This window comes from Falco peregrinus, chromosome 6 (genome assembly GCF_023634155.1).
Source record: "Falco peregrinus isolate bFalPer1 chromosome 6, bFalPer1.pri, whole genome shotgun sequence".
NCBI classification, from domain to species: Eukaryota; Metazoa; Chordata; class Aves; order Falconiformes; family Falconidae; genus Falco; species Falco peregrinus.
Window position 1 is genome coordinate 65,768,337 of NC_073726.1, and position 23,426 is coordinate 65,791,762.

Sequence of the window (23,426 nt, forward strand, 5' to 3'; positions counted from 1 at the left end):
TTGAGTGTTTGCCTTGTCCTGTCTGAAAATATTCGGGGTTTGCCTTTTCCTATTGAAGCTTTTCTGCTGTGTATGAAAACATTTCATTGGATTGATCTCTAACCCATCCGTGTCTCTTCTTTGAGGAGTTGGTGTTACAAATCTAGTCTGCTTCAGCAACTCCTCACCTAGTATTTCAGTTAAACTGCTTCAGCAGAAGAGAGGAAAAAAACGCAAACAAACCACCAAACACCTTGGTATTAAGAAGCATGGTGAGAGAGTTCAAGTCCTTGCTTTGAATCAACGATCAAGGGAGCTTCCTGGCCCTCTGACTGCAAAGTGTAAAGGGAGTCCCTCTTCTCTGGGATGTTTGTGAATACTGCCTCTGACTCTTCATGATACCACCTTTCTACTTTTAGTAAAAAAGCCAACCATCCAGCTCAGATCGTTTGATCCAAGTTAAAGCATTTTGACTCACTAATCACCCCCAGTTTTTGGGGTGCTTTGATCTAAAATACTAGTGCTTTCTGTAGCTCCAATTTAATATCCATGCCCATAATTTCTCAAGCAAATGGATAACTTTGTGGCATCTAATGTTAAGGCCAAGCCTGGGAAGTCTGTGCCAGCTTACAAGGAGTTCTGTATCCAAGTCCCAGCTGTAACAGACTGCAGATTGCGGGGTAATATTCAAGGGAAGTGTCACTGAGTGTTTGCCCTGCACTTGTATTGCTTCTGAGGCACTGGGTTTTGGCAAAAACCAGAGACAGGATTTGTTTGGCTGAGTGGACCTTTGGGCTGACCCAGTACAACTGTTGTCATCTTCTTAGACATTTGCAAAACTTCATAATACGTAATGTAATACGTTGCATGTGATTTGCAAGACTGTGTCTTAGCTTTAGAGGTATGTTTCTGTAGGTGTTGGACTGTTTTCAGTAGCTGGTAAATTATACCCACTGACTTATACTGTATCTGGGAATGTTGGGAGACCTCTTACATGGTGACAAACTTTTCCAGCCAGTGGGCCTGAAGACGCTGAGGAATCAGCAGAGTTTAAAGTTGCTTGATTCTTAATTGCCTGGCCTTTACTTGACTGAGGTTCTTTACGCTTTTAGGTACTAGTATATTGGTTCCCTTTTGGGGAAAGAGATATCTGTGTTTATAACGTGTTGCAGTGTATGGGGTTTTCATTAGCTTAAGAACTAGAGATGGAAATGAAAATCCAGTTAACTTTAGTTGTGGTTAATTTAACCTGATGTGTCAAAAGGCTAATGCTTTTTCGGTTTGGATCTTTCGAAGATCTTTTGCATCTTTCTATGCCTGTCCTGGTCTTTCTTTGCCTTAGTTCTTTTACATGCAGACTATTTAAGATCAAATGTTTTCAGTGGAGAAGTAGTGAGAAATAATTAAGCTGTAGCTGCACAGACTTTGCATAAAATGTTAGCCTATACAGAACATTAACTCATCTCTGGAGTATGGAGTTGACATTTCATGACAAATCAGAGAAGCTAGAAGCAATGGAAAAGATAGTCTGAATTTTTAATAGCCTTTCAATACAAATCCACCAGCATTCAAAAATAATAAGAACAACTTAAAAAGCAAGATATTAAAAGAATAGCTGCTTGCAAGGTGTTACCTTTGTTTGCTTTTTGCAGTTTTTCATCTTAGGGATCAATTCCTTTATGTAGTTTCACACTTCTTCGTAAACACAGAGACTAAAAACTTACTTCAAGTTAACAAGTCACAAAACACATGAAAGCTTAATTGTTATAGTCTCATGATTCTTCAGGGGAAGCATTAGAACAGCACTCCACATACATGTGAACACGTACAGTTAGGATGTACCTAGATAATTCAGACTCATAATTATGAGATGCAGTAAAATTATAATAATTATTCTACAATGTGGGCTGAAGCTGTTCCCTGTTTCTTCTTGAGTTTGTTTACAATATACTGAAAATTCTAAAGAAATAATTTATTAGAGATTTAAATGAACGTGAACAGACAATCTAAAACTGAAGCAAATAAATCTCAACATGTAGTGTGTTTATAAATTTTCTATCCCTCAAGCACAAGTCTTTAAGTTAAATTTCTATGAAAATTAATTCCATCTGGTTTATTACATTGAGTATATGCAAGGATGCCCCCCCCCCCCCCCTTCTCTCTTTCTCCTGGATACATTCTCTTGCCTTTGATATGCTTTGGCTCAGGGGATTCAATGGAAATTATTTCAAAGCCCTACTGAAATTAATAAAACTAACCAGCCTAATTAGATCGAGAATTTTGTCCCTGCTGTAATATTTCATAAGCATTTAACAACATTGTGTGAGAATGTTGTAATTTTCTGCTAAACAACCCAAGTACCCAAATATTTTTCTGTAAGGCAATGGTCAGCCCCAGCAAATTAAGTGTTATATGATAAACATGAAATGACAATACTCTTCTGAACTGGTCTGAGTTTTCTGATTTGCATGTATGTTTTTTCTCCTCTTTTCACTGGCCCTGCTCATCATCTTGGCAGGCTGCTCCCTTTTAGAGTGATGATCTCCACTGTTAACAGCCTTACCTGCTACACAGCCGTTTGCTTCTAGTTCACAGGCTGGAGTACTGTGGCTCTCTCTTCTTCACAAAGTCTAATTCTTAACTGGAAGAGCTTCAGACCTTCTTTCAATATGCAGAACAGTTGAAAGCACCAAGAGAGGGGAAAAAAAATAATATATGTTGCATAAGGAGCGAACCGTCTCCTGTTTCACAGCTAACTTTTTTCCTGCTGGGAACAGCGCACCTCCGTGCACACACATCTCCCTTTCCTCTTGCAGAAATCTGCTCTGCGGAGGAAGTGTGCTGCCTGCAAGATTGTGGTCCACAACGCGTGCATGGAGCAGTTAGAGAAGGTAAGACATTGCCATCTTCTGGAGCCTGATGTGGACAACACTCATTAATTCCTTTACTAAGCTTTCAGTCTGGAAAGCACCGTATGCCAAATTAGGTTTTCATAGCTGTTTTAACAATATATTTTTAAAAAAACCCCACCCTTAAAATTCCAGCTTACTTATTTAAAATAGATTTGTACAAACCCTGTGAACCATTAAAAAAACTAAACAAAAAACAAAAACAACAAACCAACCCCATAAAACCCAAACCAACAAAAAAAATATGGAATGCTTTCACATTTTTTGTTTTAAAAATAATTTCCCTCGAATTCTAGACTTAAAACTGAAGCTGGAAAATGCAGTATCCTGCATGTGCAAAGTAGGCCTTTCAAAATTCCTCAACTAAACCCAGCATAAGATAAATTATGACAGCTGTATTTATTACAAGCAATGTAATGTAAGATGCTACTATGAGCATTTTTCACTGGATTTACTATATTGTTCTCTCCTCAAGATTTCAGAAATTCTTGTACTTAAAATAGAACACATCAAACCTTTCCTTTATAATATCATTATTGCTGTGAACACCTGACCTGATCTGCTTCTCAGTTCCTTCAAGGAGACCCTCATCACCCCCAGGTGCCTATAGAATATCTGTTGGTGACTTCAGTCTTCTCATCATTGATTTGTCTTTCTTATGTCTAACTGGTAGTGTGTTAAATCTCCCCCCACCCTTTTATTTCTTTACATATATCCCACCCAGAAAGGTAAGTGGGAATTTCCCCACTGATTTCACTAGAGCTTCATCTTCACTCCTATATGTTTTGCAATGTTGTTCTCCATAAAAGAAGTTGATGCATAACAAATTTATAGCAGCAACCCTTTGGAAAGAATGTTTTCCTTTCCAAGCATTTGGACTTGTGTTGACAAATGTCACAGTGATTGCTGTAATACTGAGTTGGAGAGGTACCATTTCCACCCCCGATGCTTTTACCCACAGTGAAATTAGCATTACCACATGCTTTCAGCACAAAATGTTACAAGTGAATTTTTCATGACTTCCTTCATCAGCAGTAGTGCTGACTCTCCATGGCCCAGTGAGCTGGTGGCATTGCCAGCCAGAGCAAATGAGCACTTAGGTAAAACCCGTTCTGTTGAGCTTATTTATGCTGTTCTGGAGGCCATGAAATTCACCTCTTGGCAAAGGGTTGTTATAAAGTCTGCATCCCTCTTAAAGCCTGTGGAGTTTAGAAGTGATGCATAAGTCTTGTGCTTGGCCCCCTCTGCAAAGATGTAAGTTGCAAGTAAAATAAATGTAAGCTGGGGCTCTTTCCAGCCTGCCACAACTCAGCAGTGAAACAATGAATTGCAATTTCAGGTGAAGCACAGTGGAGGAAGACTAATGTTAAGTCTTTGTTTCTTCTTAAGTAATAAGTATTTTGTTTACTGTTTGGTTTTGATGGTGGTTTTTCCTTGAGCTATTATTTTGAAGGCCATTATTAAATGAGGAAAGGACTCATTTATATGGGAAAGGGAAGAGTTGTATTTAAATTTGGAGGGAACTTGATCCTTCTACCTTCATAACAAAACATAGCTGTGCAGTATCCTTAAATGTGTTGTTCTTTGAAGGGTTTTATTCTTTGAACTTAAGCTTGAATCTGTTTCATTTAGTACATTCTTACCTCACATATCCTTTGGCCTTTTCCCCTGCCTCTCTCTTCTTCAGTATATGTTTTCTCTCTACATTCTGCCTGCTCCCCCCTCCAGCTGTTAACTCTATTGATTTTCTTTTCTCAAAAAAAAAACCAACCCAAAACCCACCAAAAAACAAACCAAGAGATTTATAGGACTCCCTTGTTTGTTAAATTCTTTTTCTCTTCACATTCCTAAAAATGTTTTCTGTTCATGGAAGCTTCTGTTGTCCTCATTCCGTCTTTCCCGTTTGAAGGAGGCAATACCACTGCATGAAGCAGTGCAGTGCTCCCCAAATGGTTTGTGGCTGGAGAGGTGGATATAAAAGCAGCCTGATCCAAGCAAAAGGTAGAAAATTAGGGTAATTTGTACAGTTCATCAATGTGCGTTAAAGACTTCTCCACAGGTTTTGTTTATGAAGACATAAAGCTGGGATGTGCAAAAAGATTTTACAGAGTTATATTTTTAGCTCCTATTAACTCTTGAGCCCTCAGCTTAAGTCCACTTTGGTTGCAAATGCTCTTCAGAAAAAAAACAGATAAAGTGGTTTCCTTCTAAGGAAGGAGGAGACAGTTTTAGTAGTTGAACTGAGCAGGCAGTAATAGCATTAGTGAAGATGAAGGCTGTGTAGAGGTCTAGCAAGAAGAGTTATTATGGCATCTGAAAAGAGATTTTTCTGGCATCCAGGTAAGTTACTTTATTTAGCTAATGAAGCTAATATTTTAATAGAGAATAAATATTTTGGAAGTCTTGCCTAGATCAACATACTGGAATAAATTCTCTCTCAGCTCACTTTCAGTTCTAAACAGCTTTATTTTAATGCCAGATTAATTTTCGCTGCAAACCGACTTTCCGAGAAGGAGGCTCCAGATCTCCAAGAGAAGTAAGTAGTGGAGAAATGATGATTGCTTTCCATTTGATTTGTGTGCTGATCTACCTGGTGTGGAGCTGCATCAGTGCTTTTAGATTCAGAGGAGTCTTAGACAGAGCATGGTTCCCAGTGGAACACATTCTTCTCCCAAAACAAATGTAAAATGAATTCTAGCTGAAGCACTCCATTACTTGCACTGATGGAAACTACTTCATCTTTGTTGTTTCTTTTCCCATTCATTCAGCTATACTGTATTTTGCCTTTTTTTAGTAGCATTTCTTTTTTTTACTTCCTGACCTTTGAACTAGTGTTTTTTATTTCCCTCTCCTCCTACTTGCTTCTTCGTTTTTTTTTTTTCTCCTAGAAGTATCTCTAGTGTCCTAAGTTTTTTACATTAAAAAAAAATACTAAACATTCAAAACCCTTATGATTTGCATCCAGCTACTGTATGAATTGAGCTCCTTTGAAGGTGCTGGATACTTATTACTGATATATTCATGTATGTGTCTTGCATAGTTAGAAACCAGTGTTTCAAGAACACCTCTTACCTTTTGTAGTTGATTTGGTGGCCATCTTGCTCTTAGCAGAGGTAGCCTAATTCCCTGCCACATGGACAGTTCAGTGTTGGCTGGCATAACATCATGGCACTGGCAGACCCCTTCTAACACCCTTGCCTGTGCAGAAGCAGGGGCGGCAGTCCTGCACACCCTCCTGTCTCTTGCCTACCTTTTGCTGTCATCCAGGATGTAAGTGGCCCAAACATGGAGAAAAGACTGCTTCAGTGACTGTTCCTTCCTCCCCTCCTTCCCTTCTCCTGCATTACAAGGCTGTATTTCCAAGCAGAATAGAGCAGGGCCCTGCATCGTGGCTGAACACAGAAGTGTCTGGGTACTTCCATACCCTGTATTTAGGTGATGATTATCTCCACATCATGTAATGAATTTTTTTTTTTTGTAGAAGGGTACAGAGAGAGTAGTTCTGGCTGCATTTCAATATGGATAAAGAACACTATCTCATCCTTATTCCATCTCCAGTTTTGGTTGTGTCAGGGGTTTCCCATGGGCACTACTACATTTTGCTCCAGAGATGATCACATTGGCTGAAGGGACCTTTCCTTTGGTGTCTGTAACGCAATTTCACACAGATGGTACCACTGAGTGCAAGATGTCGTTGCTTTCTATAACTTATCTTTTTGTCCTTCTTTTGCAGAACTTTGTCCGACATCACTGGGTGCACAGGCGGAGGCAGGAGGGGAAATGTAAGCAGTGTGGAAAGGTAGGATTTCCAGGGCATCACAAGCACAATAATGGGCACTTAAGAATTCAGGGTAGTCAGTAGGTCCTTTTAGTCACTGAAATTTTTCTGTCCTAAACATTTGGCTTCTTAAGGGCTGAAGACAAGCCTGATATGTTGAGTGGTAGCAGCCCTGCTTCCCATGAGGGAAAAAGCAGCAGCATCTGCAAGAATGAGCATGTTACATGTCCTGGGACGTTGTGCTGCACTGGCTGCTAAAAGTGAGGAGGGGGAAGGCCGTGGCTCCTTGAGCTTCCTTCTTCATTAAGCTAACCCTATGCCATTATGGCATTCTTGTAGTGCTGTCCTCTGTGCTGAAATTGTGATGGCTTATTTTTTCAGGCCTCTGGAAGAAGAAAGGCTGTTGCTTTCTTTTTTGCCCTGGCAGACTTTCATATTTGTTGAGGCTGTTTCACATTTCCTCTGCTGCATAGATTGTAAAATTTTATTTCGTAAAAGCTCTAAAAAGGGGCAAGTACCACCTTAGCTACTGGAGACCTTTCTTCTGAAGTGTTATGCACCCCTGAAATCTGTTGAAAGGTATTCTAAAATTAAATTGACACAGGGGTTTAACATCCTTTCTCTAGCACTATATTATACTTTCGCCTAGTAAGAAAGACTGTGTCTCGTCTCCATGGCAGAACACTTAATTCGGAGGAAAATCAGATTTTTAGATGAATACTGATGTAGATCACCAGCTGCATCAAGTCAGGCAATAAAAATGTGATGCCCTTTTATAGCAAGTAGCATGGGAACAGTGCAGCAAGGCATTTTGCATACAGCTTTTTTTGTGGTATGACTTTGCAGTGATATTGCCTTCCTCTGCCATTTTGGCCTGGATCTCCCCTAGAGGCATTAGGAGTTTATTTTGTAATGGGAGTATTTCCTGCCTATCGTATCAAAACCTGTGCGGGGTATGTATACGTGGGCAACATGACCAGTCCATCCTAACTTGCCTGTCAGCTCCGACTGATACGAAGAAGTTCAGAGGAAATCACAGTTTTCCCCTTAAAGAAGAAATATGCAGTTAAGATTAACAGGAGTGTATTGTAGTAGAGTTTGTCTTTGTCAAGAAAGAGAAAGGCTTAGGGAAAAAAATAAAAATATCTCATTATATTTATTGGCCAAGCAGTCTCCCATTACAGCAAAATACTTGTCTGTCTCATGCTCCACTGTTACGTTTTTTTTGTTCCTCTGAGTGAGAACCATCTTTTATATTGTAATGTCATGCAAGAGAAAGGGAGCTATCATTGAAATGGAATGGTAGCAAATTTAAAACAATAACAGGAAGTAGTATTCATGGAATATCTAATGATTCTGATAGATCTCATTGTTGCAATATTAGTCCTATCCCATGGCTGGAACTGGATTATTTAATCCAGTATTTTAAGTGTTTTAATGATCATTGATAACAGTTTGAGTAAAGAGTATTTAGGATACACCCATTTCATGCTTCAAATCATAAGCTAGCGGAAAGACATTACTGTTCCCCAACATCCATCCTTAGCATGGCTTTGTGGCTTCATATTTTGTGTGCCTTCTGTGCCACAGCTGACACTTCCTGACATCTGGAGCACAGAGGTAGATGTCAGTGTTCCACCTTAGATCAGAAGTGCAGTTTGGAAGGAATTTTCCTGATGGTCATCACTTACCATGTTTCACACATGAGACAGTCTTGCCGAAGATGAACAGAATTCCTTTTAGACTGAACTTAATTGAAAGTTAACTCTGCAGCAGCTAGAGAGAGGGCATTTAGTCCATGGCACCAGACTACAGCTAATCCAAAGTAAAATTCTCTGAAAACCCTTGTGCATAGTGTCCTCAGTACCAACAGAGCCTGTGCTACCACTTGTTAGTGCAGATACAGTTTATATGGTCTCATCTAGGCTTCAGTTCTCTCCTCTTCTCCCAGAGGTGATTTCACAGAGGTACTGCAAAAGTTCTATATGCAGAAATTGCTGCCAGGGAAGGGAGCCTGGAAAGTCTTGTTCAAAATCTTACTAGAGTGCAGTGGAACCAAACAATCTATTTCTGTCTACTCACTGTGATGATTCTGTTTTTTTGTAACTTATGGCCATCTTTCTATCATAGTCTCATCTCTGAAGTACCATTGAGCCCAGTATTCAACACTGGCTTCTTATGGAAAACTATAAGATGGGGGAGGTGTTTAGTGATGCATTCCCAAAACAGTCTCCTGGCCTCTAAGAATTTCTGTCTCATAAATTTCCAGGAATGGTGCTGTGAAATATAACCTATGATAACTTTCTCTTCTGTGATCTTATCTCGTTGATCCTTGAGTTCCTGTAAAGTTGTAGCATTTACAACAATCTTTAGCAAGGAATTCCCAAACTTAACCACATGCTGTGAGAACATTTTGGTTGTTTCAGACATGTCACTTACTAGGTTTTTCCTAATGCTCTATAGCTCTTGTGTTGGAAGAGTTGGTAAATAAATGCTCCCAAACCTCAGCCTCTACAGCATTCATGATGTTTAAGAACTCATTTCTTTTTCTTGCAGGCAGAAAAAAAGTGTAGTTTTATAGCTTCTAGCTGTTTGTTACCCAGGATTATTAAAGAAACCAGAATATTTTTTTAATTTACATAATAGAATGTAAGAATGTTCAGACCATGTGGCCTGGCATCCAGTTCATGACTGTGTGCAGTAATAGAAGCTAAAGGATGAATGCAAAGTGATCCTTTCCTCATATACTTCCAGTTAACAGTGGCTTAGGGATTTTGTGAGACCGAGAATGCATCTTGGACCATCATGTTGAACAGACACTTTATTTCTTTTTACTTTCTGTGGTGTCCAAAGTAGTGTGTCCACTGCACACGCACAGTGTGCAGCTACAGTGTCTTTCTGTTACTGGTTCCTTTAAAGGCCTGTGGCTTGATGCAGAGCTGTATGTTTTCCCTGCATATAATAGTAGCATCAAAATTTTGAGTACTTAAAAGGCAATTCTAGTTCTTTCTTATTTTAGTAAAGATCACCATCCAAGTGCTTCCGTTGCTGTTTGTATCAGAGTTGTAACAATACCTGGCTCTCCTACAGTAATGTTGCACTGGAATATCTCTGAGAGCATTAAGAAGGAAATAAATATCATAGGAAAATACATGCAAAAAAAATACTAGTAACCCTAACACTGATATGGAAATAATCTTTAATGGTAAATACATCTGAGAATATAACTGTGCACAGGTTTCTATATTAATGTGAACTTTGATCCAGATATTTCAACAGATTGTAATCACCAACATAAGCTGGGGATTCAGGTGCTCTTTTCCTCCCAGTGTATTTCCTTTGGTATGCACAACTGTTTATTTCTGCAGAAGCAGCTCACAGCATGAAATTTCATGTGTTGTACAGGAATTAGGTGCCAGTGAATCAGGGCTAATTAGGTACTATTAGGCTGATATTCTAAAAAAGGTGAAATTAATTTTCTCTACAAAAATTTCTGAATTTGTGCAGAAGACCTCCTTGCATGACCCAGGAACGAGACAGCTGAATTTTAATTTTCCTTCTCACTGAAAGAAAGCAGAAGAGATGATTTCTGATGAGGTGTGGGGGAGTCCAGTGTTTCAATTCAATAGTCACTGTTAAATCTCACTGTGACCTGTGGTGCATTGCTTTATTTTATCAGATCCTTTTTTTGTAAAACTACTTTCAAATAATTGCTGTCTTACCTCAAGCACGTATCCTTGGGAAGAATTAGTTCACAATTGTAAAGCAATTTGAGGAAGAAAAGTGGAGTTTTATTGCCACTTATCATTAATGTTTTTACTGCTGTATCATTTTTCTCTAACGACTCCCTAAAAGCCAATGGCTTACTGAATAAATGAAAAACGGGCCATCCAGAACCAGGCAAGCTGCTCAGTCCTTATGTTTAAAATGCATGACTGATGGGCTATGGAATTAATGTACTGAGTTTTAGGGTTTTATTAGTTGAAGTTTTGGGAGAGAAGTATTTCTCCCATGGCTGTTACAAAGTAGAACAAACCAAAACATTTCGTGCCCATGAAGGGCTGAATTTATTTATTTTTTTTTTTTTGAAATATGCTTTGGGACAGGAAGGAGTGAGATTTGTGAGAAACAGTGAGAAGCACTGATTATTATAATTCATTATAACTGAATGAGAATAGAATGCTTTGTCCAGTGTCAGACCTCCATTCTAGCACTCTTTCCATACCTGTCTCTCTGTTCTTGTGCCCACTCTGAATGGCAGACTAGATGTGCCCAGCCAGAAGCAGCTGGCCAGCTTATCTTTGTGAAGCCACTTGACTATGCTCCGTTAACTAAGCCTGAATATGCCAGATCACCACCATTATGAAGAATCTACTCTTTGAATTTCTCTGAATGTAGAACCGGAGGCATTAGGAGAAGGTATTAGTTGGTGGTGTGGTCCATCTGGCAAGCTGGTTTGAATATGTGGTGGGGACACCTGAAAAAGCAACTGCAAGGTGCACTTTGCACGGTGGGCAGACAGGTAGAGCCTCCTCCTCCTCGGTGTATTGATAGGGTTGTCCTCAACCACTATGTATCAACAGATTGTAGCTCAATCACTCATTTAACGAGACGATTGCATCTCTGGATGGGGTTTTGGTTGTTCATTTAATTCTCTTTCTTGGTGTGCTTGACATTGTCATTGCACTGAGCAAAATAGTAGGCTCATTTTTCTTGCAGGTGTCCATCTTCCTGTTCCTTTCCACAGCAGCCAGGATAAGAAGGACCTTCATAATAGAAGCAGTGAGGCTATGTCCTGTTAGATATTACTAAATCAGTAACTCTGAAATTTAAGCAGTGAAGGTGACTATGACAAACTGTTCAACGATGTTCTAGACTTTCTGTCTCTGTAGCCATCAACCCACACCAATTCTTTCTCTAGCTAAAGTAAGCTTTAACTGAACACAAATTATTAGGCTGTAATTTAGGATTTGTTGCCTGTGTTACATGCAAGAAGAGTGCATATGACCCAATGGTCTTTTCCAGCCTTATAATTTAGAGTGAAGTGATTTAGATAATTTAGAGTGAGAAATGTGACTCTTCTCATGTTTTCTGGTAATGGTGAGCTTTTTTCCCCTTTAAAAGAAATGTTTTCTTTTACCTGTTTGATCTGAATCAGATCATCTTGGTTTTTTTGGACAGTGCTAAAAAGATTTAAATCTAAGTCAGCTCAATAAAACAATAAACTTAATTTCCCAATCAGAACATTTCCACACAGACATTGTAGTTGATTTCACTCTGTATTTATGAAGAAAAAAAAAAAAGGCAAAATTCAAATTCTTGTTTATATTCAGAGCAAACAAGACCGCAATGAGAGAATGTTTTGTTCAACAGAAAATCTGAATGTTAGGTCTGTAGAAATCCATTCAAATAGGCATCCCTTCTCTATTTTTTACTCCATTGTTTTTAACCATAAAATCTAAGAAAAAGCTTAAAATTTTTGAAAAGTGTTTTTTAAAAGTATGTGTGAAAACGCCTCAGTTAACGAACCTTCTCTATGAACCCTGCCATTGTTTTATCCCCCAAAAATCTGTTTGGTGCCTGAGAGCTTTGAGGCTGAACCAATGAATCTGACTTCAATGAACTGATTTAGCCTAGCACAGTTACCTGGCAAGACTTAAATATGTAAATTTCTGGTAGTGAGGAGGAATTTAATCTTTTTTTCTTATTCTAGGGCTTTCAGCAGAAATTCTCCTTCCATAGTAAAGAGATTGTGGCCATCAGTTGTTCCTGGTGCAAGCTGGCGGTAAGTGAACAATACTCATGGAGACTGCTAGCAGCTTCACTGAGTGGTCACACTGCAAGCAGCTTCTTTTTTTCCTGGCTTTTAGAGCTCCCTCTCTGTGAGTCACCTCCAGTTTTGCCATTTCTGTTCCCTTTGCTCAAAGACACCATAACCACCTGGCTGACGAGTCCTCCAGGTGAAGAGTCTTGCTGCACAATGTACTTGCTGGCTACCTCCCATCAATGGCCTGCCAATGCTAGCTCAGGCAGGAAAAGGGCTTCCAATACATACAGCTGCATCAAAATCTATGATCTGTGTTTAAGTAGGAGTGATTTATTTTTGGGGGGGGCAGGGGGGAGGTGTTTGGTTTTTGTTTGTTTGTTTAGTGTGGGTTTGTTGGGTTTTTTTTGTAAGGAGGCATGGCTAGGGAAGGTGATCTTTGGTTATATGACTCCCGGTTTGAAGGACCTGAAGATGGTTGAGCTGGGAACATTGCTCCAGTTTTTGAACCATCACTCTCTTACTGCTTTCCATGTTTCCCCTTTGTCTTTCTTGTCCTCCTTATTGACTCTACTCTTCTCCTGTCTTGCAGTTTCATAACAAAGTCACCTGTTTCATGCTACATCACATTGAGGAGCCATGTTCCCTGGGGGCTCACGCTGCTGTCATTGTGCCTCCCACCTGGATCATTAAGGTGAAGAAACCTCAGGTAACTGCATGCTGATGTCTGTTTCTGAAGCTGTATGGCTGCGCAGGGCCAACCTGGCTTTGCCACTTGGTACTCCTTCACTGAGGCATGCTTGTTCAACCCTGTCTATCCCTGAAACCCAGCATACATCCATAGTGGTTATGAACCTGTATCCTCCTGCCCCTCCATCCAGCCCTTCAGTAGATTTCCCTGTTTGGGACAATTAGCAACAAACATGACTTGTTCTGAGCAAATCCAGCTCAGGTTTGTTCCTGTAACTGTGAATTCAGCAAGCATACTGCAAGAAATCCCATGTTGTAGGCAGTGGAGCATGTTTCATTAAATAGAGCTGAGCAAATACAGGGAAAAACTGTTCAAAACATTCACTCAAACTGCAGTAAGATTTGGCTGTGGACTGGCATCATTCTGAATTTGTCATCAATAGACATTCAAACAATCGTGTCTTATTTACATCAGTGCTTGCTGAATGTCAGCAGTAAGCCTACGTGCTCATTTAATCGCAGGTAACGGGCATTAAACTTCAGAGCTGTTATGGATGTGATGTGTCTTGGAGAGGATAATTCACTAGTGAACACAATAGGGAGAAAAGGTGTCCAAAAGAGAGCTGGCCAAAAATTGTAAGGGGATTCATGCAAGAAGTATTTTTGTATTTGAAAAGGGTGTTTTCACTCCAGGTTGAACTCAAAGAAACAAACACACACTGAACATACCAGGGAGTCAGAAATACTGAGAAGTGTTATTTCTGAAGCACTGAAATTAAGGTTTTCTTTTCCTGAATTGAGTAGTGTCTGGGATATTGAAACTTCCTGGTCATGTTTTCTTGTAATTTTCCCACATTCACAGGAATACTGGTTTTATAGAGTAGTGGTGTGTGGTTCTTAACTTTAGTGTGCCCATCCTTGGGAAGTGACCCAGGGCTTTCTGGCTGTAGGCAGGGCACTAAGACAAAATTAGTCCTGTGAAACTGGAAAAAAACCCCCGAGTTGTGACACTGCTAAGTTTTTAGTTCCAGTCTAGGGATATGACTGTCAGATTTCTCCATGAGTAGCATTTCTAGCAAGGCAGATATTAAAGACAGGGGAGGGAAGGGGAAGTACACATAGAGTAATCAAAAAGTTGACTGAAGGGGCTGCCACTTCTCCTTTACGTCCAGAGAGAGTAGGCAAGATTCCTAGCCACCTTCACTCTGAGAAAAAAGGTTTCTTTGGCACTTGTATTTTTTCCCCACAGTATTCTTTCTCTGTTAGTTTTACTCCAGCCTTCTTGAGAGAAATCTTTTTTCCTCTCTTGTTGACGAATCTGTTTGAGTCCCTGGCAGGGACTTAATCTCCTTGGCTAATTTTCAGCGCTTGTGTGGTATTTGATAGATCAAAATGATATTTAGCACAGACAATGGGCATATTTCCATGGAACTTCTTAACAGCACCCATTGCAGTATTAATTCTAGGGAATGCATCCTTACTGCTGTAGAAGATGCTGACACATCTTTCAGATGTGTTTTCAGATTTTTGGCAGAAGTCTTGTTTTCTTGTTTATTATTTTCCTTTTAGGAAATATTTTCTTCTCTCTTGCTGTTTCTGGCCAGCTCTACTTCTGTGTATTATGGCCCTCTTCACCCTATATGAATGTTTAGTAAACACTATGAAATAGTCACTGCATTTGATCCACAGAATATGAACACAATATTCACAAATTTTTGTAAATTCACATTGTAAATAAATTTGTAACCAGCAATCTGTTTTTCACATATTCCACCATCAGAATAAATCTGGCTAGAAGCCTTTTAGTTATAAAAATATTTCCTCAGCTCTAATTAACTACTTACTGGTCGCAGGCAACTCCTGAACTGAATTCCTTATTCATATGAAACTGATTTTAGTGGTGCCTTCATCCTGTTTGTTGGTTGTTTCTTTTATGCAAATAAGATGGCTTTTTGTAGCAAAACCTTGCCCTGATGTTATTTTTTTTTTTATTGCTACAAAAATGGTTTTCCATGCTTATTTTGTACAACGTGGGTCACCACCTTTCAAATATTGGGCTTGAATAAAGAGCATGCTCCCTCTCTGATTATCAGCACCGTTGTGATAGTGAAGCATCGTGCTGCAATTGGTTAAGGACAAATCTCTGCTGACAACCTATGTTCTAAATGGGGAGCTTTTGTTTCTTGCAAGCAATTAATTGCAAGACGAAGAATATTCAGAATGGTTCAAATAACTTTGAAATTGGTGGTAGCCCTGTATGTAATGACCCATTTACATGATTGGAAAACTCCCAATATCTATTCCATATTATTCATAATGTGAGCCACTTCTGTAACTTCTTTACTGATTGCCAGTGTTTCTCTACTGTTAGCAGCACTTTGATACCAGCTCTGATTTCCTGGGGTTCAAATCAATTCAGTCTCCTAGTCTGTGAAAGCTGTTGACTGGTGGTATTTTGTTATAGGTGAGGCTTGGTAGTTCAGTTGGTGTTAGCTCTAGGAATGGACTTGCTGTATGCTTATGTTCTGGGACAAAAGTAGATAACAAGGAGGATCTGCCCGATGTACTTACTGATTCGTCCCGTCTTCTGTTTGGGAAGGCAGAGGCAGTAACTGTAAAATTTTTCTGTTCAAGGTGAGTAAACATGGTGTTTTCTCCTTCTCCGTTGAGGACCTTGGAGAAGTGATAGCAAATTTATATTTCTGGGTTTATTTCTTAGTTTCTACAATTGCTGAGTGCAACTGGCTTGTCTGTTGGGGGGGGGGGGGAGGGGTTGTGAACAACCAGAAAATGGTCAAGATTAACCTTCCCAGAGGCTATTCATTACTTGGGTCATTTGAAGCCCAGCATGCTTAAAAGCCTTTGAAAATGAAGGCTGAAATGTTGTAAAAGGAAAGGTTGAAAGGGTCCACTGAGATAGTCTGTGGCCCTTACACCACCTAACACACCATACAAAAAGGACTCCAGTTCTCCTGTTCATCTTACTAAGCTTGCTGAGAACTACATACTGACCGTTCAATAATACCAAAAATATCTTTTTGAGGATGGCCAAACTGACATCCACAAAGGAGAGGTTCCCTCTCTAGAGACAAATTAGGATTTACATATGGTGCCTATCTAAAGGTATGCTTTGCTATCGCATACTTTGCTGAATAATGCTATATGCTTATAAATACTTATCACCTTGTTATGTGGACAAGGTAGTATGCATCTATTTCTTCACGTCAGTGTACAAAGACTGATGATTACTCTTGGCTGTTATTCTTCTGCATGTTTGCAAAGAAGATCTGCATATGTTTAAGCAGCTTTTGTTGCCTTTCATCTGCTATGGACACACGGTTGCAAATCATAGCAAATCTTTAGGTTCTCTTAACACTATAGGTGTAGGCATGTTAGAAAACCAACCAACCAACCAACCAGTTAGTTGTGACCTAGCATATTTTAGTGCCTTTTTGAGTGTGGAAATGAAAATTTTTATAATAATGAATGGCAGCATGTACTAAAACTGTTTCTCTAGTATAGCTGTATGCCTCTTCCCACCCTACCTGTTGGCAAGAAAAGAGATACCTTCTAGAGGGATCTAATGAGAAGTACATTTAAACATTCTTTAAATCATTCTTTTAAATTTAGTTGGGATTTTACTGAACAGTCTTTGCTCTTTCCAGAAGAACCTCACTGAGTTTAGGTCCATCTACTGTGGAGATAGAATAAAAAGTACAGCCCTTCTTCCAGAGGTACAGTTAAGTACTTGCCTAGTATAATACCTAACTTGAGTTACAGACTAATATTTGACAGAAGAATTCACTGCTCTTTACCGACAGGGTAAGTATTTTGAATTTTGCATCTGAAGAGGCTGAAGCATGGGGAAAAGGCTTGGTATGCCTGTGACCTTTCAGCGGACTGCTGGCAAAACCGGGGATAGATTAGGTCGCCTCTCTGTCCTGTGTTTTGCCCTACTCCAGGGAGAATTCTTCATCAGATAATGGCACAGGAACTAGGCTAAGGCCCCCACAGGAGGCAGCTTTGAGAGTAATGTCCCGTACCTTTGTATTGGCATAAAGACTTTTGTAAATCATCAGTCTGATAACTGAGGTAGGGCAATGAAACGCCAATGCAGGTGATACTGCCAATGCACTTCTGTAGTCAGTGAAGTCTTTGTGCTTTATCGTGCTTTCAGGATCACTTTGTATCAGAGTAGGTAAGAATATGAACATTTCTGGTGGTTTCTTACAGGACATTTGTTCTTTTAGATTATACTTCAAGTGCTTTGCAGAGCTGTCTTGTCTTCAGTATTTTCAGAAAGCAAAAAGACATGACTATATCCTGGTCCTCGGGGAGTGTTGGGAAGTAACAAAAAGCTTGGGACCTTGGGCTCTACAGCAGGGCTTCTCTTGGTCTGGGTGAAAAAGGACAGTGTCTTTAGGTATTTCAGTTAGCTGTTAGGTTTGTTGTTGTTTTTTTTTTTTTAACTTCCCGGAGATGTGGAAACATTAACTTCCATATTTGGCATGTTGTACTGAAGTCTTGAAATTCTGGAAGTGATTGTTAGGTATTAAACAGAATCCAGTAGTTATTCTTGTTAATGTTGGTTAGCAACCAGGATTAAGAACAGATGTCACTGCTTACAAATTTGATGATCTCTGGTAATTGACTTTTTTCATTAGTGGTATGCTTTTGAATGAGGTCAGGACAGAAATGAAATTTTGGATGAGCTGAGTGAATCTTCCTTTCCCTCTTGCAGCCAGAAAAAAAATAGAAAAATCAATCGTCTTTCTTCTGATTCCCTGTGCTACTTTATTTCCTGGTGATGGCTAGACTAGAAGTTGAAATACTGAGAAAATATTTACTGAATTTCCTATAATACAAAATTTCAATCTTATGGAAAGGATTAGGTTTTCCTGCAGGTATGACTTAAGTTACTGAATTAAATGAATTATAAGATAAAATAAAATTCTGCTTTTTGAACTGTTCTTACTGCATCGGAACACCTTTTGGTTCAGTATCACTGAGAAGGCTATTGCCAGCCTGGAGAATAGCTTTGATGTAAGTTCTATTTTAATAGGTTCTGCAAAAATACGAGCAGTTTTATCATTTATCTTTTTTCTGTCATGTAGTTAAGTGATACTGTCATTTCAAAACAAAAAGCAAACTAAAACGGCACAAACACCCCCCTCACCCAAACCTTAAATGTTAACAATTCAGTTTGTTTTTTAGCAGATGATTACACAAGTTTCTTGGTAGGCTGGAACTGACTCCACAGTGCCGGCATCATACGACATGGTGGCCTACGTTATGTTGAGTCATAATGGTTGCCAGAGATAAAACTTGTTGTTTTCTTTCCTAAAAAAAACATGAAAAATATCTCATTTATCATGTTTTTTATTACATCTTTATGCAGGTGGTCTCCATACCAGGAGACGAGCCTGATTGGGCAGGAGACTGGAGCCCCGAAGGGGAAACGGGCGTCTCCTACCCCTATTGGGAGGGTTGGCAGGTACAACATGTGGTGTTATGTGAGTCTATGGGAGCATCTGATCTTTTTCCCCCCTCACAGCGTGGGAAAGTTTCCAGTTCCAAAGCACCAGTCTGGTCTCCGTGTGTGGCTTTCTCCATAAACGGTGGTGTGGAAGTGTAAAGCATGCAGCGCATGTAATTTAAATCTCGAGCATGTGCCAGATACTCTTATCATTCTCCAAGTGGACATGCATGGAAGAGCTTCGTAAAGGGGCTCTGTCTGGGCCTGTCTTCTAAATTTTGTTTTGCTTTTCATGTATTCTTTTTTCTTTTGATGTAGAACTCATTAAAGACTTCAACACGGCGAAAGAAGAGAACGTCTTTTAAAAGAAAAGCCAGCAAAAGAGGCAATGATGTAAGTATTCAAGTGCTTTGGAAATCAGGCTCCTCCTTTTTGTTTAAATGTCTAAATGCAGACTGCAAAGTTTAATTTTGTTACTGCAGTGTTTAATATTTCTTTTTTCCACTGAAAAATTCCACACTATTGAATTTTCTGTGAGAAAAGAGCAGTTTTGATAAAACTTGTATGAGAAGTTTTGTTTGCCAAGTTGATTTTTTTCAAGAAACAACATAGCAGACTCTGGAAGGACCGGCAGCCTAATGAAACAGTGTTCCCTTGGGATGTAAGAGACTCAGCTCAGACCCTTGGTTTCTACTAGGCAGAGCAGGGGTGTGAAACTGGGCTTGTGGAATCCATGGTGAGTGCACTGATGCAAGGGGTCTGGTCCGGTTTGAGGGTGTCTCCGTCACCTGATCTCACATTAGGAGTACTCTGTATGGAAAATTGACACTGGGCCACACAGAGAGAGAAAACAGATGGATGATCTGATGGCTTGATTTACCATGACCATGTAGCTTATAGAAGATCTAGTTTTCCAGACTTTGCCTAGTGGTTTAGTTATATAGGCGAACAGCAGCCTCCTGGGAGAGGTGAAGGGAGACTCGCCTCTGCATAGCCAGGGCGCTCCTCGTTAAGGTCCTCACTGGAGTGCTGGGAGAACTGCAGGCCAGAAACTTGAATCTGTGTCTGCCACAGCCCTCGCTACTGGGCACTCAGGTGTCCTGCAGGGATAGGGAGTAGGGGGACAAATAGTTTTCTCATTGACATGTCATGTTTGACTTGTGGCATTTGTTCAAAGGTGGGAGGATGGTAAGGCCAAGAGTTCGAGGGCAGATCATCAGCAAATAAGCCCTGATACAACTTGTCTGTTAGGTTAAGGAAATAAGTAGCTTATCTCATTCTATTTCCCATTGGAAAATTGTTTGTAATAGAAATAGCACTTTATCTGACATGTTATTAGTGCTGTGTGAATTATTTTTTTTTTTCTTGGGGGGGGAGGAATAACATAGAGTAAAATTCTAAAATGGTTTTGTGCTGGCCTGAATTGATTCTCTCCCAGCCCCTCCCTCCCCACCCCCCCCACCCCCACCCCCCTTATTTTCTTACTCAGTTGTCTCAGCTGAGTACCATGTTAACATGACTGTTCTATTTCAAGTACCTGAGGTTGTTTTGTCAGAGTTAGATTGAGGCTCCTGCATGTTGTATGCCAGGGAAACATATATAGGTTGTACTAAAGCTGTTTTTTGCTTCTGTTTCTCAGGATAACAAAGGTCGGCCATTTGTGATAAAGCCTATCTCCTCTCCACTCATGAAACCACTACTGGTTTTTGTCAATCCAAAAAGTGGAGGGAATCAGGTAAGAACATGACGTGGTAATCATGTAAGGACATCGTCCAGGTCACAAAGTTTTAGTTTAACAACAGTGTTTCTGCAAATTAGACTAGTTCTTGGTCAGTCAGACAGGAAGAATGCTATGCCTGAGCTGCAGTCCTCAGAAGAGGTCCTTGCTGTTGAATGCTCTTTCCACTTCAGCGGAATTGCATGGATGGAATGGATGCTTAAGTATTTCAGCAATTGCATTTTTATCTTCAGACTGTTTAAAGGAATCTAAAATTATAGTTTGGAGGTTTCCAGAAGACTTCATCTTTCCACAGAAAATTCAGATTGCCAGTGAAGTCTTAGACTTTTATCCAAAAAGTGGTTTAATTTTACTAGGAAAGCCTAGTTCAATTAGTCAGTGTGAAATGACATATTTTTATGGCATCTAAAAAATCATTACTGGTCTTGTCCTGTACCCCAGAGCACAAAGTTTCAGTGACTAACATACAGCAGACTTCTTTCTTAGGGTCCTTGGAACTGAAATTTATCCAAGTGAATGTTTTTTAGGTTGGCTCTGAGTGCCTTTTGATAAACAGGGCCTTCTAGTTGAGAAGTAGTGATTGATGTAAGATACAACAGAGGCCTGCAGAGCATAGGGAATAGCATAGCTGCCACTCACTGTCTCCCTGTTAGAAGAATTAGGGAAGATATAAAATTAAACTGTTAAGACTATGATTCAAAACAAAGGAAAATGTTGGTCCTTCTCACATTGTGTAGTTCAGCTGCAAAACCCCTTGCCTTAGGATGTTGTGAATGCTAAAAGTTTACCTGGGCTGCATGTTACTAAAGTCCTGTACCCTCCTCTGGCTCAAGAATTCTATGAGCTGCAAATAGCTGAGGCTGTGAGAATACCTACAGCAAACATCACATTTATTTTCTCTGTTATACTTTTCCTAGGCACTTTGACTGCTATTCTTGGTTCTCCACTTGGGGAAAGGTGTCAGACAGAGGAGCCATCCCTCAGAGCGGGGAGCTTTTGAAAATTCCTGATTTGCATCCACCAGGCCATGTCTGAAAGGCATTATTTAATTACTTGGGAGTACAAGCTTGACCCATAGGGTTCTTAGTCCTGTTCTGCTAGTGAGACATCCTACCAATTTGCCTGGGCAGAACACAAAGGAATAAAACTGACTATCTGGAATATGAACCCAAGAGCTTGAGAAAGCAGAAATTACATCTTTAGATGATGGGCTGGCCACACTGCACTGAGTGAGGGGGCACTGGGACAGCTGTAGCCCATAGAGTCCTTGACTACTCCTTTATTAGATGGAAGAGGGCTGAAATGATGAGTGTTCATGGTGGTGATGGTGGTGGTCAAAGCAATGTCATTGCCTGGATGTTGGGCAGGACACTGTTTAATAGGATGGTGACTTCACCCACAAGCTTAGTTCAACTTCTTGCTGTCATGGATGGCTGGGGGTGGTGTGGGATAACTAAGGTTTCTTCTTGCTGCAGGTGGTGAGAGACAGGAGAACAGGTTTCTGTGGGAGCTGAACCTTTGGTCTGACTCCAAATGCCTGTTCTTATGAACCATTAGTGATCTGTGTTGTTAAATTTAATCTGTATGTATGCATGTGCACCCTGACCAGATTCGTTGGTTGCTATTCTACAGAGTGGTCATCTGCCGTGCCACTTTCTAGTTTGTCTTTTTATTGGTTTATATTTGCTTTATAAAGCACAGAAGAAAGAAAAGCGGTCCAAATATAGAGAATAATGAACATTATTATTTCTAATAATCATTAAACTATTTATAATTTCCATTCATTTGATTTTTCTCTATTCCTAGGGCACCAAGGTTCTCCAAATGTTTATGTGGTATTTGAATCCACGCCAGGTCTTTGATCTCTCTCAGGAAGGGCCAAGAGATGCGTAAGTTCTCAAGCCTTCAGTGCTGTGGACCATAATTCTTTTCTGATCAGGAAAGCAGACAAAAGTCTAGCTTGGATAGATTAGTAGGCTGTGTATGAGGTTTACGTATCCAGGTTTTGGTAGCAGAGGGACGGCCGCAGTGGTGGCCTCTATGAGAAGAGATCAGGGGCTGCCCCTGTGTCAGACAGAGCCAGTTCCAGATGGCTGCAAGACAGATTTGCTGCTGATCCCAGTGCCTGACCATTCCCTAATGGCTGAGCATTCCAATGGGCTGAGACTGCCTCCAGATTCCTATACGTGACAGCAACATGCAACTGTCTGTGCTTGCTGAGTAACTAAGTCAGCTTATCTGGATAATAGTTGAAGTGTGAACCTCTTCCAAGGGAGGAAGGGAGGACCTGTCTTTAAAGGGCTGATTTATGCTGCTAAGGGTTAAGAGACCATCCTTCTATGGTATTTGAGATAGGGATACTTGCTTTGCCTAACCATCTGTTCAGTGCTACTTTCACAAGTTAGGCAGCACAAAAAGATATAAAATCAGATATTTGCCTGTATATGAACGGTCCAAGTATTTGCTATTCAAGGCACCTAAATTCTTTTCACTGCAGAAGTATCTCTGCTGATGATCCTTTCAGGATGTATGGATGCTTTAAGGTAGACATACAGTTTGTAGAGCTGTGTAACGTTGTTACAGGAGGATTAGGTCCTCTGGTCACTCAGCTCTCTCTGTGAATGTACCCCCTCCAGTAGGAGATATTTCATTAATGCCTCCCTTTCATGCAACTGAAGGAGCAGGTCTTCAACAGGTGCTTTTTTGGCTGTCCTATTGGTAACTTAGATCAGATATCCAGAGAAAGAAGTCTATTAGATAGTCTTGCCTTTTGTGGTGTTAAAAAAAAAAGTTACCAGTTGAAGAAGCTGTCATGTTCTACATGCTTCAGAAATGGTGGCTTAGCAAATTCTGATGAGGAACATTAAATTTTGTTTAAAACTCTCAATGTTTATATTTGTTTGCTGTAGGATAGGAGAAAAATGAAAGTTTTTTGTCATCTGCAGAGGGAACATGAAAATTTTCCTTTCAGATTTCGAATCATAAAATCCTTTAGGTTGGAAAAGACCTTTTTGATCATCAAAGCCAACTGTTAACCCAGGACTGCCAAGTCCATCAATAAACCATGTCCCTAAGCAACACATCTATACATT

At 40.0% G+C, this 23,426-nt stretch overlaps 1 protein-coding gene across 6 annotated transcripts in view; it reads left to right on the forward strand.

Moving 5' to 3' along the window:
- DGKI (diacylglycerol kinase iota) overlaps positions 1–23,426 on the forward strand; it is a 233,888-nt gene that overhangs the window by 90,981 nt on the left and 119,481 nt on the right. For all 6 annotated transcript variants that reach the window (XM_055808931.1, XM_055808932.1, XM_055808933.1 and 3 more), the window contains exons 4-11: positions 2,796–2,870; positions 5,368–5,424; positions 6,622–6,687; positions 12,380–12,451; positions 13,023–13,139; positions 18,915–18,989; positions 20,236–20,331; positions 22,141–22,223. In XM_055808931.1, the coding sequence (XP_055664906.1) occupies positions 2,796–2,870; positions 5,368–5,424; positions 6,622–6,687; positions 12,380–12,451; positions 13,023–13,139; positions 18,915–18,989; positions 20,236–20,331; positions 22,141–22,223 (641 nt within the window). The remainder of the gene's footprint in view (positions 1–2,795; positions 2,871–5,367; positions 5,425–6,621; positions 6,688–12,379; positions 12,452–13,022; positions 13,140–18,914; positions 18,990–20,235; positions 20,332–22,140; positions 22,224–23,426) is intronic.